Source organism: Macaca nemestrina, chromosome 10 (assembly GCF_043159975.1).
Source record: "Macaca nemestrina isolate mMacNem1 chromosome 10, mMacNem.hap1, whole genome shotgun sequence".
Classification (NCBI taxonomy): domain Eukaryota; kingdom Metazoa; phylum Chordata; class Mammalia; order Primates; family Cercopithecidae; genus Macaca; species Macaca nemestrina.
Genome location: NC_092134.1, coordinates 84,690,655 through 84,711,981, shown reverse-complemented (window position 1 = coordinate 84,711,981; position 21,327 = coordinate 84,690,655). Strand labels below are relative to the sequence as shown.

The 21,327-nt window shown below is 45.9% G+C and overlaps 1 protein-coding gene across 2 annotated transcripts in view; it reads left to right on the top strand.

The window, feature by feature from the left end:
- Nucleotides 1–21,219, top strand: part of SPMIP11 (sperm microtubule inner protein 11) — a 32,479-nt gene extending 11,260 nt beyond the window's left edge. The window contains exons 2-5 of one of the 2 annotated variants that reach the window (XR_011609181.1): nucleotides 14,360–14,482; nucleotides 20,137–20,281; nucleotides 21,034–21,141; nucleotides 21,183–21,212. Coding sequence is in view for 1 of the 2 variants with exons in the window: in XM_071071789.1 (XP_070927890.1) it covers nucleotides 14,360–14,482; nucleotides 20,137–20,281; nucleotides 21,034–21,082 (317 nt within the window). In the remaining variant the exon portion in view is untranslated. Of the gene's footprint in view, nucleotides 1–14,359; nucleotides 14,483–20,136; nucleotides 20,282–21,033 lie in introns of both variants that reach the window. The other variant, XM_071071789.1, reaches the window with a different exon arrangement.
- Nucleotides 21,220–21,327: the final 108 nt, after the last annotated feature.

Genomic DNA, 21,327 nt, shown 5'->3' with positions numbered 1-21,327 from the left:
AATTTGAGGCCAGCCTGGGCAACATGGTAAACCTCATCTCTACAAAAAATACAAAAATTAACCTGGTGTGGGGCACAGGCCTGTAATCCTAGCTACTCAGGAGGCTAAGGCACAAGAATTGCTTGAGCCCTGGAGGCAGAGGTTGTAATCCTTTGTAAATTAAGAATAAAAAGGTGGGGCCAGGCCTGGTGGCTCACACCTGTAATCCCAGCACTTTGGGAGGCCAAGGCGGGCGGAGCGCGAGGTCAGGAGATCGATACCATCCTGGCTAACACGGTGAAACCCCATCTCTACTAAAAATACAAAAAAATTAGCTGGGCGTGGTGGCAGGCGCCCGTAGTCCCAGCTACTGGCGGTGGGGGGTGGGGCGGTGCTGAGGCAGGAGAATGGCTTGAACCCGGGAGGCGGAGCTTGCAGTGAGCTGAGATCGCACCACTGCTGCACTGCAGCCTGGGGGACGGTGCGAGACTCCATCTCAAAAAAAAAAAAAAAAAAGAAAGAATAAAAAAATGTTTCTCAGCATAATACACACCTCCCGCCTCACATCATACACAAAAATAAATTCCCGAGGCTGAGGCAGGCGGATCATTTGACAAGGTCAGGAGTTCGAGACCAGCCTGACCAACATGGTGAAACCCCGTCTCTACTAAAAATACAAAAAAATTAGCTGGGCTTCGTGGTGCTTGCCTATAGCCCAGCTACTTGGGAGGCTGAGGCCAGAGAATCACTTGAACCCAGGAGGCGGATATTGCAGTGAGCCAAGATTGCACCTCCCAGCCTGGGTGGCAGAGCGAGACTTTATCTCAATCAATCAATCAATTTCAGATGAATTAGAGAGTTCAATAAATAAAACTATGGAAATATTATAAGAAAACATAGAATATTTGTATATTCTTAGCAGGATTTTGCACATCTTTCTTTATTAGACATTAAGCCCAGAAGCCTAAAAGAAAATATTGACAATTTTTACTAAAAAATAATTTAATTGTGTATCAAAAGACATCATAAACTTAAAATCAAGAGAGAGACTGAGTGAAAATATTTGTCATATATAGATGGGTGTATATCTACATGCACATATACACACATATATAAACGCACACATACTTACATGTTCATATGTATAAATCATGTATGCAGTAATATTGAGAATATATAAAAAGCTTCTAAGTAAAGCACCAAGCCAGACTCCCCCTCTAATCCAACATCAAATATTTATTTATTGGGAATTGATTGTGCCAGCCACTGTGTAAGACACTAGAAATATAACAGTGATTAACACTGACAATAAAACTAGTAAATAAATAAACAAGATACAAATTGTGCCGAGTGCTGGGGAGAAAATAAAGGGGCAATGCAATAGAACAGAAGTCCTAAAGTGCTGGCCTGGATGCCAGATGTAGCCTGATGCCATGCTCAGTTTGCAGAGTGCTTTGTAAAAAAAAAATGTAGACCAACATCTACAAATCCAGAGATTTCATGTAAAACCAACATTTCTGACTTCTCTTTAAAAATTAGATTTGGGGGCCGGGCACAATGGCTTACACCTGTAATCCAAGCACTTTGGGAGGCCAAGGCGGGTGGATCATCTGAGGTCAGGAGTTTAAGACCAGCCTGGCCAACATGGCGAAACCTGTCTCTACTAAAAACACAAAAATTAGCTGGGCATGGTGGTGCATGCCTGTAATCCCAGCTACTCGGGAGACTGAGGCAGGAGAATCACTTGAACCTGGGAGGCAGAGGTTGCAGTGAGCCGACATTGTGCCCCTGCACTTTAGCCTGGGCGACAAAGTGAGACTCCGTCTCAAAAAAAAAAAAAAAAAAAAATTAGATTTGGCCACACTGGCCCTAAACTGTGGCTATAAATGACAACAAACAGGTAGAATAAAGTAGCAGCTTCCCCTTCAGATGGTACAGGTTTCTTACCCAGCTTGCTTGACTCATAAGCATTATCTGCCTGGCCCTTATGGACAACTGAGTTTGAAGATGCCATAATGAAGAGTAACTTGGAGAGGCAGCTTTATTTTATTTTGTTTTTTTAACTTTTACTTTATTTCATTTTTTTTGAGAGGCAGCGTCTCCTTTTGTTGCCCAGGCTGGTCTTAAACTGGGCTCAAGTGATCCTCCTGCCTCAGCCTCCCGAAATGCTGAGATTACAGGTATGAGCCACCATGCCTAACAAGAGGCCCTCTTTAGACAGATAATTCAATGAAGTAATGTTTGAGCTACAGCCTGAAGAATGAGAAGCTTGTCATGTATAGAGCTAAGCCTAGGGCTTCATCTTCATAAGAACAGATTCAAAATCGAGAAAAAATTCAAAGCCAAAACTGTAGCAGGGTACCTTCACCTCCCACTTTGATCAGATTGCTTTCATTGCATCCCAGCCCTGAAATTCATCTGCCAGTTCTGACACCCTTTTTAATAGTGCAAACCCTAACATAGCTATGCACTGTGCCCATCATCCATGACCTTATAACAAAAGGAACCATAGAATAGTATTTCTGATGCCACAATCCCTTTTCACAAAGACATTCAGGCAACTTGGCTACCCTCCGCCAAGTTTGGCTTCAACCATATCATTCAATCTTCCACCTGAAAATTGCATTCAATAGTAATTTTCTTCTATTCTTAGTACTTTCTTGAAGCCACTTGAATTGCCCCAGAGTTGAAGTCTGTGTCCACATGGCCAAGCTGTGAGACACACAGGGTGACCTCTAGGAGTTCATTATAAGGCCATGAAAAGTGTGCTCCAGAGAAACCTGTCGAGACAAAGGTGACTTTATTTAGCTTTTATCTAGGATGTTTAGTCTTCCTAGAGTGACGAGTACCATAACCACAGATGTCAAGTGGGAACTCAGGGCAGCCTGACAATCCTGTCATGTTCCCCTAGTCACTCTCCCAATACTCAAGTCAACTATTTCACATCCCCTCCTTGGAGATCTAAAGCCCCTCTCCCATCCTCACTCTGAGCTAACTTCCTTGCTCCTTATTTCACTAAGAAAATTAGAAGGAATCAAAGACTTTCCATCATCACATCTAACATTCCACTCCATTCCCTCTGGTTCAATGAATGAACTGATTCCATTTGTGTACTGGAGCCCATCCCTTCTCATCTACTCTAGGATTTTGCTCCTAAAACTATCACCTTCTCCCTCAGGATTCTCCTTCTTCCCAGATCATTTCCATCAGTATACAAATATGCTATAATCTCTTCCATCTGGCAGGGGAAGGGAAGAAACCTCCCTTGGCCATATGGTCCCCTCAAGCTATTGCCCTCATTTCTTTTTCCACCCTACTCTCCCCACTACCATCCGGATTATATCAAAATTCCTGGAAAGAGAAGTTTACACTCGCAGTCTAGGGAAAAAAAAAAAAAGGCATGCCAATTGCCCTTGCTTTAAATCCATGATCACCAAACTTAGTGGGTCTTGTTGTGGTGATTATCGCTGCCCAGAAGTCAAACTACATTTCCTTGTTCCATTCACTCTCCTCATCTCCTGGAGGCCTTTTCCTACCTTCTCCTGTTTCTTCAAACCTCCAACACCTCCTCCCCCCATCCTCATTCTCATATAATGAGTTGCCTTCCATTTCAAAGAGAAAACAGAAGCAATTGGTAGATAATTGCCATAAGCTATCACAAACCACATCTATCCATCTACCTGCATCTGTGCCCATATATCTCCTATTATCATGAATGAATGGCCCACGCACCTATTAAGAAAAACCCCCTCCACTTTTGACCAGATCCCATTTCTTTTTGCCTTCTCCAAAACACCACTCCAATAATTCTTCTCACTCTTGTATTAATTTGTCCATCTATAATTTCCTCTTCTGGCTGAGCCCAGTGGCTCACACCTGTAATCCCAGAACTTTGGGAGGCCGAGGCAGGTGGATCACTTGAGGCCAGGAGTTCAAGACCAACCTGACCAACATGGTGAAAACCCATTCTACTAAAAATACAAAAATTAGCCAGGCGTGGTGGTGCACACCTGTAGTGTCAGCTACTTGGGAGTCTGAGGCAGGAGAATCACTTGAACCTGGGAGGCGGAGGCTGCAGTGGACCAAGATCGTGCCACTGCACTCCAGTCTGGGCGACAGAGCAAGACTCAGTTCCCCCCCCACAAAAAAAATATATTTCTTCTTCCATCTTAAAACCCCACATTTCCTATTTCCCTGCTCCCCGTAGAGCAAAATTCCTCATAAGAGTTATCTGTTTGGGCCGGGCGCGGTGGCTCAAGCCTGTAATCCCAGCACTTTGGGAGGCCGAGACGGGCGGATCACGAGGTCAGGAGATCGAGACCATCCTGGCTAACACGGTGAAACCCCGTCTCTACTAAAAAATACAAAAAACTAGCCGGGCGAGGTGGCGGGCGCCTGTAGTCCCGGCTACTCGGGAGGCTGAGGCAGGAGAATGGCGTAAAAACCCGGGAGGCAGAGCTTGCAGTGAGCTGAGATCCGGCCACTGCACTCCAGCCTGGGCGACACAGCGAGACTCTGTCTCAAAAAAAAAAAAAAAAAAAAGAGTTATCTGTTTGGGCCAGGCACGGTGGCTCATGCCTGTAACCCCAACACTTTGGGAGGCCAAGGCAGGCAGATCACCTGAGGTTGGAAGTTCAAGACCAACCTGACCAAAATGGGGAAACTCTGCTCTACTAAAAATACAAAATTAGCCAGGCATGGTGGCACATGCCTGTAATCCCAGCTACTCAGGGGGCTGAGGCAGGAGAATCGCTTGAACCCGGGAGGCAGAGGTTTTGGTGAGCCAAGATCGTGCCATTGCACGGCAGCCTGGGCAACAGGAGCGAAACTCGGTCTCAAAAAAAAAAAAAAAAAGAGTTGTCTGTTTTTTCTGTCGCTGGTTCTTCTTAAATTTTTTTTTTTTTCTTAATTTTTGCAACGGAGTCTTGCTCTGTTGCCCAGCCTGGAGTGCAGTGGCGTGATCTTGGCTCACTGCAAGCTCCGCCTCCCTGGTTCACGCATTCTCCTGCCTCAGCCTCCCAAGTAGCTGGGACTACAGGTGCCCGCCACCATGCCTGACTAACTTTTTGTATTTTTAGTAAAGAAGGGGTTTCACCATGTTAGCCAGGATGGTCTCGATCTCCTGACCTCGTGATCCGCCCGCCTTGGCCTCCCAAAGTGCTGGGATTACAGGCGTGAGCCATTGTACCCAGCCTGTCTCTGGTTCTTCTGCCATTCTCTCTTGAGCCCACACCAACCCAGGCTCTTGCCATCACCACACCATTAAAACTGCTTCAGGCTGAGTGCAGTGGCCCAGGCCTGTAATCCCAGTATTTTGGGAGGCCGAGGCAGGAGAATCACTTGAGTTAGGAGTTTTAGACCAGCCTGGGTAACAGAGTGAGACCTCATCTCTACTAAAAATCAAAAAAATTAGCTGGGGATGGTGGCATGCACCTTTAGTCCCAGTTATTAGGGATGCTGAGGAGATAAGATTGCTTGAACCCAGGAGATTGAGGATGCATTGAGCTATAATCACGCCACTGCACTCCAACCTGAGCAACAGAATGAGACTCCCTCTCTCTCTAAAAAACAAAACAAAACAAAACCCTGCTGTATCCATTTACCAATGACTCACATATTGCTAAGTTAAATGGTAAACTCTTAGTTCTCACGTTATTTAACATATGGGCAGAAAAGTGCAACAGAGCTCAGATGGTTCTGAATCCTGGTGCTGCTGAGGTTGCTTGAAATACGTGGTTAGCTGGGAAGGGTTTGAGCTTATGGGCCACCATGGGGAACATGCCTCATATTTTCTATTACCTCAGATCTGGTTTGGGAAATTCACGTGGGGCAGGGAGATTATGGGTAAAATACAGCATTCTCTTCGTCTCCTAGCAAGCCCACATCTACCTTGCTTACCCTGGTCTTTCTCATCCCAAATTCTATGTCCATCAATTCAGGGAACCCACAGTTCCTGAATCTCTACTCACTCTTTTCCACAAGCTAAACAATCTTGAAAGACTCTCATTTGTCTCCAGAATGGTTCCTGGTCCCAGTTTCTTTCTGGTTGATTTCACCTTATTAATACATTCACTCAAACTGCTTGACACCTTTCTGTCCATCTGGTTTTAGCACTTCAACCACTCTGTGGTTCAAATCAGCCACATTCCTTGCCTGGTCCCTTAGCTAGGCCTTTAACAGCAACTATAAAAATGAACCTATTAATATTCACACTTTTCATTCTTAACACTCTTACTATCATGATATTTTTAAGTCATTCACAATTCTTCCTTGAATAACGATAGGCTTTTTTTTTCCCTCCTAGTAGGTGTGAGTGTATTAACATTCAACTCAAAAGGGCCCACTCAAGCTTTCCTTATTATAGTCATAATGAAAACTCACAGAGGTGAGTCAACACGTGTAATCAAACATTCTGCTAGTTCCTGCCTCCTTCCTACCTTTTCCTCCTGATAAAGAATCAAAATAGAAAAACCAAAGAGGAAAATGGGTGTGGGGAACATACTTTGGTCTATCCTTGACTTCAGAAACTCAGTTTAAGCCAGGTGCAGTGGTTCATACCTGTAATCCCAGCACTTTGGGAGGCTGAGGCAAAAGGATCGCTTGAGCCCAGGGGTTTGAGACCAGCCTGGGCAACACACTGGGACCTTGTCTCTACAAAAAATTATCCAGGTGTGTTGGCACATGCCTGTAGTCCCAGGTACTTGGGAGGCTGAGGTGGGAGGATCACTTGAACCCAGGAGGTTGACACTGCAGTGAGCCATGATTGCACCAGTGCATTCCAGCCTAGTGACTGAGTGAGGCTGACTCAAAAACAAAAAGAAACTCAGTTTATCAAGGATCCAAAGATGTTCAAATTCAGGAAACTAACTCACACTAAGCAAATTCATAGTGCCTCAGTTTCCTCACCTATAAATGGAGACGATAATGTCTGCCTTATAGACTTAGTGTGGAGGGGCCGGGTGCAGTGACTCATGCCTGTAATCCTAACACTTTGGGAGGCCAAGACAGCCAGATCACCTGGGGTCAGGAGTTCAAGACCAGCCTGGCCAACATGGTGAAACCTCATTCCTACTAAAAATACAAAAATTAGCTGCATGTGTTAGTGGGTGCCTGTAATCTCAGCTACTTGGGAGGCCGAGGCATGAGAATCTCTTGAACCTGGGAGGCGGAGGTTGCAGTGAGCTGCACTCCAGCCTGAGGCAACAGACTCTGCCTCAAAAAAAAAAAAAGATTTATTATGGACATTAAATAAAATAATGTATCTAATATACCTAAGAACTAGCACATAAAACTTTACAATAGATGATGGAGGAAAAGTTATAAATCATATGTAAGTTTACTGTTTACATATAGAACACACACCTTTCCTGTGACTAGAATATCTTTATCCACTACTCAAGACATACTTGCCAGGATAGGATACCTGGAAAACAATATTTTTAACCATAAGATTCCTTGAGGTACAAAACGCTGGCTGGCTTCAAAGGATATTTCATCTAGGCCCTGGAAGAGGCTGGTCAACTCACTGCCCATAGAACAGCACCCCTGACTAGTGATCAGAACTCTTATGTCTACCAGTTGGGAGATTCCTGTCCCTCCCAGGCTCACTCTTCCTCTTTCTAATACTGGTTGATCCTGCAGATTCAGCTCAGCTTCCAGGGTTCGTTCACCTTTTACTCTGGGCTCTTGGGTGCTCAAGCTTTCCCTTCCATCCTGTCCAGGGAAGCACAATCCTGTATCAGTCCTTTCCTTTGCTGAATCTCTCTCAACACCAGCTTTGAACCCTGCTCTCCTATTTATTTATTTATTTATTTATTTTATTTTATTTTATTTTTTTTTTGGACAGAGTTTTGCTATTGTTGCCCAGACTGGAGTGCAGTGGGGAGATCTCAGCTCACTGCAACCTCTGCCTCCCGGGTTCAAGCGATTCTCCTGCCTTAGCCTCCTGACTAGCTGGGATTACAGGCACATGTGACCACACCCAGCTAATTTTTTGTATTTTAGTAGAGACAGGGTTTCATCATGTTGGCCAGGCTAGTCTCGAACTACCAACCTCAGGTGATCCCCCTGCCTTGGCCTCTCAAAGTGCAGGGATTACAGGCATGAGCCGCTGTGCCCAGCCATCCTATTTATTCTTAGCTTCATACCTGACCCTCCTCTTAGTCCAGGAGGGCCTTGTTCTTTATTCTAGAAAAATTCCCTCTAATCTGGCCCTTCTTTGAGACAACTCCCTTGCCTTGTTATATGAAAATCTTGTGTGTCAGCCTAGCTCTCACCATAACACAAGTCCAGGCACCCAGAACACTGTTCATTGACCGGAGTCGCAGAGAAAATCTCTGCGAGATTTGGGTAGTAGGGAAAGATTATGCCTGTTCTTGTCTTGAGACAATTGAGACAAATGACCTCTCCTTGCCAGACTCTCCAGTGACTGCCCTCTAGCCACAGACACACTGACCTTCAAGCTGTGCACATCCAAAGGGCCTCACTCCAGCTTGCTCCCCTGCTGCCCTTATCATTCCCCTTCCCTGAGGAATTCACTAATGAGTCCTCAGAGTTGCTTTCATTTCCAATCGCAAATGAATTTCTTTAAAGAAAGGCTCAACCTCGAGTCTTTGGTAAAAGCTGAACTCGTCTTACTTACATTCTCATTTCCTGGATTCTGTTAGAGGAAGCCTGGCTGGAATGTCCTCTGCTCAATCTCCTAGTCTCCTTGCCTCACTGAGCTGCCTCTTTGGTGAACCACCTGTTAGGAGACAGCTGGAGATCCCATTCTTAGACTCCACAGCAGAGGGCACTGTTGTTCTGGCTTTTCTTTTTCTTCTCTCTTTTTTTTGAGACAGTCTCACTCTGTGACCCAGGGTGGAGTGCAGTGGCTCAATCTCAGCTCACTGCAATCTCTGCCCCCCAGGTTCAAGCGACTCTCCTGCCTCAGCCTCCAGAGTAGCTGGAACTACAGGCGTGTGCTACAACGCCCGGCTAATTTTTGAATTTTTAGTAGAGACAGAGTTTTGCCATGTTGGCCAGACTGGTCTCGAACTCCTGACCTCAAGTGATCCACCCGCCTCAGCCTCCCGAAGTGCTGGGATTAGAGGCATGAGCCACTGTCCCCGGCCCATTCTGGCTTTTCAAACAGGAGTATAAGTGGCACAGTTCAGCCAAGAATGAATTGGCCAGAGCCTCTGAGCCCCTCTGCCTTTCCAAATGGATAAACCTTCTGAAGTTAGAGAAATGTACCTTGGGGCACAATGTGATGGCTCATGTCTGTAATCTAAGCAATTTGTGAGGCCGAGGCGGGAAGATTATTTGAGCCCAGGAGTTCTAGACTAGCTTGGGCAACATAGTAAGACCCCTTCTTTACAAAAAAAAAAAAAAAAATTCTTTTTAATTAGCCAGGTGTGGTGGCACATGCCTGTAGTCTCAACTACTCGGGAGGCTGAGGCAGGAGGATCACCTGAGCCCAGGAGTTCCAGGCTGTAGTGAGCTATGATTGTGTCACTGCACTCTAGCCTGGGCAACAGAGCGAGATCCTGTCTCAATAAAAACACAACTCCATCCCCTATCCACATGAAACTAGAAAGGGAAAGTACTCGTATTCATAGCTACACTCTAAGCTTAAGGAGTGGGCCCACCGCTAAGCTGGGTGAGTGTGTCTGTATCGCAGCAGACAGGCCACTTTTTCCACAAGGGTTTAGCCTTTCTGCACTGGTCTTCCCCACTGGGACTGATCTAATCCACTGGCAGTCACCCACCAAGTTCCAGGCCTCTGCTCCCCCATTCTGGCCATAGGAAATGATATTACACATTTTAGTAGAGCTGAGGGAGGCAGGGTTCTGCCTGTGGATCAAGGCAATGATACCATGTCACCCACCTAACTCAAGGCTGCTCCAGGTGAGCAGACACCCTTGACAGGACCCCCACTGAGCTGTACACAGGGGAGCCTATCAAAGGCTGGTTTGAACAGTCTATGTTTCCCCTTAGTCCTTTGTCTTTCCTGGGAAGCCTGATGATGTTACAATGGTGGTTAAGAACATGGGCTCTGGAGTCAAACTACTTGGGTTAAACTCATGTCCCTACCACATGCTAGTTATGTAACTTGGGAAAATTACTAAACTTTTCTGCCCTTGTTTCCTCTTTGGGAAATAATAATGGCACCTACATTATAGAGTTGTGCCAAGCACATTCACTAGCTATTTTTATTGTTATTATCTCTAGAAAATTCCGTGTACTCCACTTTACATCAGCAATCTGCAACCAGCGCTAAGTCCTGCTGTTGTCTCATGCCCCATCTACTTCTCATGTTCAGAATTCTGAACAAGTGCACCACTTCAAGGAAGGTATTTTTGGACATAGAGCCAAAGGAACTGCTTCCATATGGAAAACATGCCTTGAGGATTGGTCTGCTTTCCTGGGCTCATGCTTCTGTCCACTTCCTCCCAAAGCACTGACAATTTATTTGTATCAGGGAAGATGATAAGTGCAAATTAGCCTTCCAAACACACTTCAGCCCATTTCAGTACATCTTAATGTTCCATCCACCTTTAAGAGACTAATGCCTAACATTTGATTTGACCTCCTAGACAGGAGTCATGAGTCATTTTTTCTGTTTGTTTTTTTTGTTTTGTTTTTTGTTTTTTGAGACATGGTCTTGCTCTGTCACCCAGGCTGGGGTGCAGTGGCACAATTATAGCCCACTGCACCCTCAACCTCCTGAACTTCAGCGATCTTCCCACCTCAGCCTCCTGAGTAGCTAGGACCACAGGCTCATCCCACCACACCTCAGTCTCCCAAAGTGCTGGGATTATAGGCATTAGCCACCATGCCTGGCTGCAAATACCCTAATCTAGAAGGTAGATTTCTGGGAGGCACAAAAGTAGACTCATTCTAAAAATTGTTCAATCTGAAAACATTGTGGCCAATCAGCCCCAATTGCAACAAACAGAGGCAATGGGCAAAGTAGTGAATAACTAAGATTGTGTGACCACCCCGAGTCACAGGGAAGCTTGTAATACTGAGAAATCTGCACCATTAATTTGGAGGGATGGAAGATCCACTTAAGTACTTTTATATCACCCTAGATGCCCTTCATAGTCTATTCAAAGCATTAAAGGTGGTTTTATGGCAACCCCCAATTTGTGGCCCAGTTCTAGAAGCTATTTAGGGTACTTCATATCTACTTACCAGCAAAGACCATGCAGAGCATGGCATTAACTGGATGGATGAAGGACCTCTGTTGTATCACCCACCGACAGAATAATTGATTCATCTACCTTACCACATTGGAGTTTGGTTATAAAGAGCTCATTGCATCCCTCTACCCAGAACATGCCCTTTCCCAGTAGCTGTGGCATGATTCTTTCCAAGCCCTGCCCCCTTCACCCCAGGTACCTTCCAAACCTTGGCAGCTTGGGGAAGTTATGGATTACCAAGAATATCTCCCAGCTTGCCAAAAATGGATGCAAGGTATATGCCAATTGGTGCTTGATTCCAAAGGAAGGTATCCAGGTGAGTGATACTGTCCAGCACACCTCCAAGCACACACTGACCATTCATATGGGAAGCCGAGACCCTGCTGCTTGGACACGTTGAGATGATAGAGAACATCATCTGCCTGTACCCTTGGCAATCAGCCTGAGGCCTCAGGAACAGACAGAGTTCCTAACTGTCACCTGAGCTCAGACCAATAATTATTCTCAGTCTAGCTCCCACTGGCCACTAGGAATATGCTTGTTCTTTCTCCTCAGTCTATTTCTATTTGTCCAAGGACATCCTGCCACCCCTACCTTGCCCAAATTCAAATACCAAGCTCAATAATACTGCTTCCAGGAAATGGCCTCATTGCTATAACCTGTAATGAAGTACAAATCAGCCCTGTGGTGCAGTGCAGGCTTCCAGAACTCTATATGCTAACCAAGGCTTCAGTGCTGTTGCTTCTCCAAGTCCTCAACTGTACAGGGAGGGGATTCAAGCTGTTCCCCACTCTAGTGGTACCATTATTTCAGATAGCGAGTGTTAAAGGAGATTTAATTGGAGGGCAAACGAGAGAGACGAGGGACCGAGATGATGAATGAGTGAGGCCGAGGCAGGAAGAAAAGAAAAAAGCAGGAGCTGGGGAGGAACTCCAGAACAGAAGGGGCATCGCCACCCTCCACCAGAGATTAGTCAGCAATTCTCGACAATTTCCAAAGAGAATGGTAAACTGATCCAGTTCCTGACAGGCATCCATAATCACAAAACATAAAAATTTGAGGAATGGGATGACTTCTGCTCCAGGAATACAGAATGGAGTCACTGAAAATGTCAGATGCAGAGGTGGATTTTTTTTCTTTTCCTTTTTTTTGGAGACGGAGTTTCACTCTTGTCTCCCAGGCTGGAGTGTAGTGGCATCATCTTGGCTCACTGGAACCTCCACCTCCTGGATTCAAGCGATTCTCTTCCCTTAGCCACCGGGGTAGCTGGGACTACAGGCATTCACCACTACTCCCAGCTAATTTTTGTATTTTTCATAGAGGCAGGGTTTCACCATGTTGCCCAGGCTGGTCTCAAACTCCTGATCTCAGGTGATCCACCCACTTTGGCCTCCCAAAGTGCTGGGATTACAGGCATGAGCCACTGTGCCCAGCCAAGAGCTGGATTTTACTCTGCATTTGAGACTGGCTGGAGGAGATAGGGAAAAGGGCCTAGCGCCTTTTTGGCTTGCGTGACAGAATGGATGGAACAGCCAAGAGACAGAAATCTTGAAGCTACCCTAAACAGCTCTCCTTTTCTCACTCCCTCACCAAGTCTTGCTCTTCTGCATCTTAAATTTTTCTCAAACTCATCCTCCCTTGTTCAGGAGTCTGAGATGCAAGCCAAATCTAGCCTATTTAAGCAGAATATGAATGGATTTTTTAAAATTTTGGCTGGGTACAGTGGTTCACACCTGTAATCCCAGTACTTTGGGAGGTGGAGGCAGATGGATCATGAGGTCAGGAGTTCGAGACCAGCCTGGCCAATATGGTGAAATCCCGTCTCTACTAAAAATACAAAAATTAGCCAGGTGTGGTGGCACACGCCTGTAGTCCCAGTTACTTGGGAGGCTGAGGCAGGAGAATTGCTTGAACCCAGGAGGCAGAGGTTGCAGTGAGCCAAGATCGGGCCACTGCACTCCAGCCTGGGTGACAAAGTGAGACTCCGTCTAAAAGAAAGAAAAACTGTATGTATGTGGAGCTGGATGCAGTGGCTCATATCTGTAGTCCCAGAACTTTGGGACGCTAAGGAGGGAAGATCGCTTGAGCCCAGGAGTTCAAGGCTTCAATGAGCTACGATTACACCACTGTACTCCAGCCTGCACAGCAGAGGGAGACCCTCTTAAAATACATAAATAAATAAAAAGAGAAAGAAAATAAGAAAATATTGGGAAGCATATAAAAGCTGCAGTAGGAATGGAAAACTACACATGATGGACGGTAATCAGAAACAATGCTCAGAATCATGCCATAGACCTGATCTGGCACAGACACTACTGCATTCAATGCTGTAGTGGGCACTACTGGCACCAAGGATGCTGGGTCCTGAATACTGCTGCTGGAAACAGGATGCAGCTTCATTGCTGTCACCTCCTGTCACTAGCAGATAACTTTATATGGCCACTGCTTCCTTGCAACCTTTGATTCAAAATCTGAAGCAGATGTGTTTGATTGGCCTAGCCAAATTTCTTTGTCCATATCCTTGCTGAAAGAGAGGTTGAGTAAGGAAGAACTCATCTATTCAGCCTCTATTGTGAGATACAGGTTTTGCTTCATAGGGAGTGATTCCCAAACATAACGAAAGCTAGATAGCCACTACACTGCGCTACCTTACCAGCCCCATCTCCTGTCCTTCTCCTCTTCACCCAGCACTCCAGGCTCCAAACCAAATAGCCCTCTGATGCCTCTCTAATGCTTCTAAACACTTGCCATTCTGCTGTCTGAAATGCTCTTCCTGATTCTACTGTAACCCACCTCCTTCTTTTCCTCCAAGACTTAGCTCAAACATAACTTCCACTATTAGACCATTTGAAGTTCTGCAAATATGCCAATCCCAGGAAAGGAATGTCTACCCAGATAAGGGCCTTTTTCACTTGCACTAACCCTAAGTATGTGTCCAATATCCTGATTCCAGAAGTTGGCCGCTTAAAACCCAGGAGTCAGGCAGGAGCAAGAGAGTGGTAAGGGAGGTCTTGTGATCACTGCGTTCTCCCTCCCTCCCCTCTGTCACAGCCATGGTGATTGGATTCCTGAGAACTGGATGTGAATGGCTAGGAGAGATGCCTGCCATGCACCTGGTTAGCATGGAGACCAGGGAATCAGAGAATCAAATAGTCATTTGCCAAGTACTCAGAACAAGTCTACTCTCATTTCAGACCAGAAGGAATCAGAGCCTACTAGGCTTCCCCCCATTATCTCAAAAGATGGGAATTATTCCGTGCACCAGAATAGCTACACAAGATACCACGAAGCTGTCCGGAAGGTGTTGTTGAAGACATGTAAGTACCTTGGGGTGGGCATCATGCTAGGAGAAAAAAAGATATGTCTGAGTTCCTAAAGAATGGCTGGGATGAGGCCGGGTTTGATGGCTCATGTCGGTAATCCTAGCACTTTGGGAGGCCAAGGTGGGCAGATCACAAGGTCAGGAGTTCAAGACCAGCCTGGCCAACATAGTGAAACCCCATCTCTACTAAAAATACAAAAATTAGCCAGGCATGGTGGTGCGTGCCTGCAGTCTCAGGTACTCAAGAGGCTGAGGCAGGAGAATCACTTGAAGCCAGGAGTTGGAGGTTGCAGTGAGCCGAGATCGTGCCACTGCACTCTAGCTTGGGCAACAGAGTGGTGAGACTTCGTCTCAAAAAAAATAATAATAAAAAAGAATGGCTAGGATGTGGTTGGGTATGGTTATCTGGCAGGAAGAAAAAAAAAAAAAAAAAAGAGCCAAGAGGAGAGAGACTGAGAGGAAGAGGGAGAAAGTAGACTTAGTGGGATAAGCATGATAAAATAAATTTTTTTTTTTTTTTTTTTTTTTGAGGCAGAGTCTTGCTCTGTCACCCAGGCTGGAGTGCAGTGGCGCCATCTCAGCTCACTACAACCTCTGTCTCCCAGGTTCAAGTGATTCTCTTGCCTCAGCCTCCCGAGTAGCTGAGATTACAGGTGTCTGCCACCATACCCAGCTAATTTTTGTATTTTTAGTAGTGACGGGGTTTCACCATGTTGTCCAGGTTGGTCTCAAACGCCTGACCTCAGATGATCCACCCATTTGGGCCTCCCAAAGTGCCGGGATTACAGGCGTGAGCCACCATGCCCATCAATAAAATGAAATTTGAATTAGACTTAGAAGCAGAAGATCCAGCCAGGCGCGGTGGCTCAAGTCTGTAATCCCAGTACTTTGGGAGGCCGAGACAGGCGGATCACGAGGTCAGGAGATCAAGACCATCCTGGCTAACACGGTGAAACCCCGTCTCTACTAAAAAAATACAAAAAGCTAGCCGGGCAAGATGGTGGGCGCCTGTAGTCCCAGCTACTCGGGAAGCTGAGGCAGGAGAATGGCATAAACCCGGGAGGCGCAGCTTGCAGTGAGCTGAGATCCGGCCACTGCACTCCAGCCTGGGCAACAGAGCGAGACTCCATCTCAAAAAAAAAAAAAAAAAAAAAAGAAGCAGAAGATCCATGTTTGAGTCCTAGTTCTGCCTCTTTTTTGATGTCTCACCTTTTCTTTTCTTGGAAACAGGATCTCATTCTGTCACCCAGGCTGGAGTGCAGTGGCACAATCATAGCTCACTGCAGCCTCGAACTCCTAGGCTCAAGTGATCTTCTTGCCTCAGCCTCCTGAGTAGCTGGGACTACAGGCATGCACCACCAAGCTTGGCTAATTTTTTAAAACCATTTTTGTAGAGAGGGAGTCATGCTATGTTGTCCAGGCTGGCATCAAACTCCCAGGCTCAAGTGATCCTCCTACCTTGGCCTCCCACAGTGCTGGGATTACAGGTGTGAGCCACCACACCCAGCCCATTTACCCTTTATTGACCTACTCCTTCATCGGTTTTGCTGTTGTTGTTGTTTTGAGGCAGATTCTCACTCTATCGTCCAGGCTGTAGTGCAGTGGTGCAATCTTGGCTCACTGCAAACTCCGCCTCCCTTGTTCAAGTTATTCTTGTGCCTTAGCCTCCCGAGTAGCTGGGACTACAGGAGTGCGCCACCACGCCTGGCTAATTTTTGCATTTTTAGTAGAGATGGGTTTTCACCATGTTGGCCAGGTTGGTCTCAAACTCCTGATCTCAGGTGATCCATCTCCCTCGGCCTCCCAAAGTACTGGGATTACAGGCGTGAGCCACCACTTCGGGCCCCTCATTGGTTTAAAGGCAGGATGTTGAGGAGAGAAAATGCCTGATCTATTGTTTTACTAATCTTTCAAAATTGTTGGGAGAAAAAAAGTAAAAATGAAACCATTGTATATTATCATGCATTATCCCTTTGAGGAATAGTAAGCACCAGCTTTGGCATTTTATTGAACCGGGTTTAAACTGCAAACGAATTCTGTGACTTTAGGCAAGTTCCTTTAACCACAATCTCTCTGAACCATCTGGAAATCGGAATAATACTTTTTAGCACTATTGTGAAGAGAGAACATGTACATTTTAAAAAGCATGTAGCCAGCCTGGGCAACATGGTGAAATCCCATCTATAAAACATACAGCCAGGCACGGTGGCTCATGCCTGTAATCCCAGCACTTTAGGAAGACGAAGCGGGCGGATCACTTGAGGTCAGAAGTTCGAGACCAGCCTGTCCAACGTGGCGAAACCCCGTCTCAACTAAAAATACAAAAAAAATGTTAGCTGGGCATAGTGGCAGACACCTGTAATCCCAGATACTTGGTAGGCTGAGGCAGGAGAATCACTTGAACCCAAGAGGCAGAGGTTGCAGTGAGCCAAGATGGTGCCATTGCCCTCCAACCTGGATGACACAGTGAGACTCCGTCTCAAAAAAAAAAAAAAAATTCGCGGGGCGTGGTGGTGCTCGCCTGTAGTCCCAGCTATTCAGGAGGCTGAGGTGGGAGAATCACTTAAGCCTGGCAGGTCAAGGCTGCCATGAGTTGTGATAGCGCTACTGCACTCCAGCCTGGGTGACAGAGCAAGACCCTGTCTCAAAAAAAAAAAAAAAACCAAAAACTAGAAAGCATGTAGGACATCAAAACATGATGTAGGCTGATAAAAAATAAAAATAAAAATAAACATCACATAGTGTATAGGTGTGAGCCACCACACCAGGCCTTACAACATTCTTATATGACATTCTTATATAACATTCTTATATAACACTCTTATAACATTCTTTTTTTTTTGAGACGGAATCTTGCTCTGTCACCCAGGCTGGAGTGCAATGGCACGATCTCGGGTCACTGCAACCTCTGCCCTCTTGGTTCAAGCGATTCTCCTGTCTCAGTATTCTGAGTAGCTGGAATTACAGGCACCCGCCACCAAGCCCGGGTAATTTTTGTATTTTTAGTAGAGACGGGGTTTCACAATATTGGTCAGGCTGGTCTTGAACTCCTGACCTCAGGTGATCCACCTGCCTCGGCCTCCCAAAGTGCTGGGATTACAGGCGTGAGCCACCGCATCTGGCTCTTATAACATTCTTAAAATGACAAGATTACAGAAATGAAGAAGAGATCACTGATTTCCAAAGCGGGACAGTGGGAGAGGGTGGTTATAAAATGCCAGCTCCAGGATAGGTGGTGATGGAACTATTCTGTATCAATGTATTCAATATATTAATATCATGTTGTGGTAGTGTACTATAGTTTTGTAAGCTGTAACCATTGTGGGGAAGAGTAAAGGGTACACATGATTTCCCTGTTTTTGTTTTTTTTTTAAATAGAGACAGGGTCTTGCTATGTTGCCCAGGCTGATCTTGAACTCCTGGGCTCAAGTGATTCTCCCAAAGTGCTGGGATTACAGGCATGAGCCATTGCACCTGGTTTCCCCGTACTATTCGTTACAACTGTATGTGAACCTATAATTATAACAAAATTAAAGTTTAAAACCTAAAATACTTTCAGAAATCAAAACAGGCACATGTGGAAAGAGGGGTAATAAGTTATTTCTAACAGCAAAACTTTAATATTTTTCCATTTTAATTTTTTTGAGACAGAATCTTGCTCTGTTGCCCAGGCTGGAATGCAGTGGCACAATCACGGCTCACTGCAGCCTCAACAACCTCCCAGGCTCAAACGAACCTTCCCACCTCAGCCTCCTGAGTAGCTGGTTTTACAGGCGTGCACCATCCCACTGGACTAATTTTTGTATTTTTTGTAGAAATGGGGTTTCAACACGTTGCCTGGTCTGGTCTGGAAGTCCTGGGCTCGAGTGATCCATCTGCCTCTTAAAGTGCTGGGATGGCCAGGCGCGGTGGCTCACGGCGGTGGCTCACGCCTATAATCCCAGCACTTTGGAAGGCTGAGGGGGGCGGATCACGAGGTCAGGAGATGGAGACTATCCTGGCGAACACGGTGAAACCCTGTCTCTACTGAAAATACAAAAAAATTAGCCAGGTGTGGTAGCAGGCCCTGTAGTCCCAGCTACTCGGGAGGCCGAGGCAGGAGAATGGCGTTAACCCGGGAGGCAGCGGAGCTTGCAGTGAGCGGAGATCGCGCCACTGAGCTCCAGCCTGGGCGACAGAGCAAGACTCCGTCTCAAAAAAAATAAAAAAATAAAAAATAAATAAAGTGCTGGGATTACAGGTGAGCCACTGCACGTGGCCTCTAATAGCAAAACTTAATAGCTTACTATTAATTAATAGGAAAATAAGCCAAAAAATGTAACATCTACTCAATGAATTATTAGAGATTTAAAAAAAATTATTATAAACACTGTATAGCAATCCAGAATATTAGGCTATAATTCTAAGTTTTAAAAATAAATTTTATACTGGTAGAATTAGACTTATCCAAATAAATAGTAAAAGTACTTTTTTTTCTCTTTTTCTTTTTTTTTTTAAGACAGAGTCTCGCTCTGTCACCCTGGCTGGAGTGCAGTGGCACGATCTCAGCTCACTGCAACCTCTGTCTCTCAGGTGTAAGCAATTCTCCTGCCTCAGCCTGCCAAGTAGCTGGGATTACAGGCACCCACCACGATGCCCTGCTAATTTTTGTATTTTTGGTAGAGATGGGGTTTCACCACGTTGGCCAGGCTGGTCTCAAACTCCTGACCTCAAGTGATCCACCTGCCACGGCCTCCAAAAGTGCTGGGATTACAGGCATGAGCCACCTCACCCAGCCAAAAGTACTTTTTTTTTTTTTCTTTTGAGACAGAGTTTTGCTCTTATTGCCCCAGTTGGAGTGCAATGGCACAATCTTAGCTCACCGCAACCTCTGCCTCCTAGGTTCAAGTGATTCTCCTGCCTCAGCCTCCCGAGTAGCTGGGATTACAGGCATGTACCACCACGCACGACTAATTTTTTTTTTTTTTTAAGTAGAGACGGGGTTTCTCCATGTTGGTCAGGTTGGTCTCGAACTCCCGACCTCAGGTGATCTGCCTGCCTCGGCCTCCCAAAGTGCTCAGATTACAGGTGTGAGCCACCACGCCCAGCCCAAAGTACTTTTTCAGACAGCATCAGAGTCTGATATTATTACAAAAATTTAAGAATATTTAATACTACATCTAGAACATAATAGACACTAGATAAATGACATCTATTAACAGCATCTAAACATGAGGTAGTATTAGTTAGGTTTCAGAGAATTACTTGGAGTGAGCAAAGGAAGCCATTTTTTCCAAGAGGAGGGAAGAGAATGAGGATGATTAAGCCAAGAAAAGAGAAAAATAATAGATCAGTGGACCCCATCTTACACATTTCCCTCGTGGGTTGACCACCTGTTTTTCTACCATCTTAGCACTTGGGGAAAACTCTCTTGGAGATGGGCTTACTAGCAGCAGGAAGAAGCAAGACTGATTCATTTGACCATGAAGGATGTGAGATGCTGGAATCCGGAAGTGAAGCAGGGTGTGGTAACCACACTCTCAGGACCTCTCAGCACCTGGTCAGGCCGAGCAGTTGCTGGGCTGGGCTGGGATATTGCTGCCTGAGGCAGAAAAGTGAGCCGAGAACTTGAAGGAATTAGATAACCTGCCCTTCCCCTCACCCATTCAGTTCCCAATCAGGTCTTCAGAATCCCCTTGACTGATGCTCAGAACTTCAGCTTCTGGCAGTCCCATGATCCAGGAGTGCGTCCAGAGGAAACCATGCCATGGATCCGGAGCCCACGCCACTGTCTCATAAAAAGCGCGATGACCAGGTTAGGCTGGGAGGGGCATAAGGGTGGGGAGGTCAAAGACAGTACTCCTTCCCTTTACTTCGGTCTTAGAGACTATTTCATCTCTGGTCAGTTAGGGAATTAGGAGAGATTTGAGTCTTACCAGAGAAAACTGGCCCCAGAATTTGGGCCATGATGGCATTAAAAGGAGTTAAAGATTTGTCTGTGTCTTTGTGTTCCTCTTTGTGGGTGTGACTTCTGAGCTGGTGCAAAACAAGTGTCCATAGTATTCCTGTGGCAGTCCAATGCTGCTTTCATCGCTACCTCTCCACCTCTCAAATCACCATCCATTGGCAGTAGCCCCACTTTTTCATCACTACCCCTACTCATTCTGCCCTGAGGTGGTTTGGGGAGCTATTTATTTATTTATTTATTTATTTATTTACTGATAGAGACGGAGTCTAGCTCTCACCCAGGCTGGAGTGCAGTGGCGCGATCTCAGCTCACTGCATCCTCTGCCGCCCAGGTTCAAGCAATTCTCCTGAATCAGCTCCTGAGTAGCTGGGATTATAGGCACCCACCACCGTGACCGGCTAATTTTTGTATTTTTAGTAGAGACGAGGTTTCACCATCTCGGCCAGGCTGGTCTTGAACTCCTAACCTTGTGATCCACCTGCCAGGGCCTCCCAAAGTGGTGTGAGCCACTGCGCCCAGTCTCTTAGGAGCTATTTTTAAGGATCTCCCGCTTTCCAGCCTGGCCTGGCTGAATCTCTCTCTGAATCTCTTCTTTCCAGGTTCATGGATCACTCTATTCTCAATGACAGAACCTTCAGTCTGTATTAAGAAGATATGGCTGCAGAAAGACAAGAGGAATTGTGGCAAGAGTGCAAAGGGGGGGAAAGAAGGAGGTTTCCCAGTTCCGATGGCTAACTAATGGGAGGAGGATATGGAGAAAGCAGAGTAAACAGATTGGACTAAAAGTTGCTTGTGTGCACGGCGGGAGCTGTGGGGTCAGGGTGGGAGTGATTCCAGTGTCCAGGTTGTTGTGAGAGCTGGTGTGTGGGAGATTCCTGAATGAGCCAGACCTT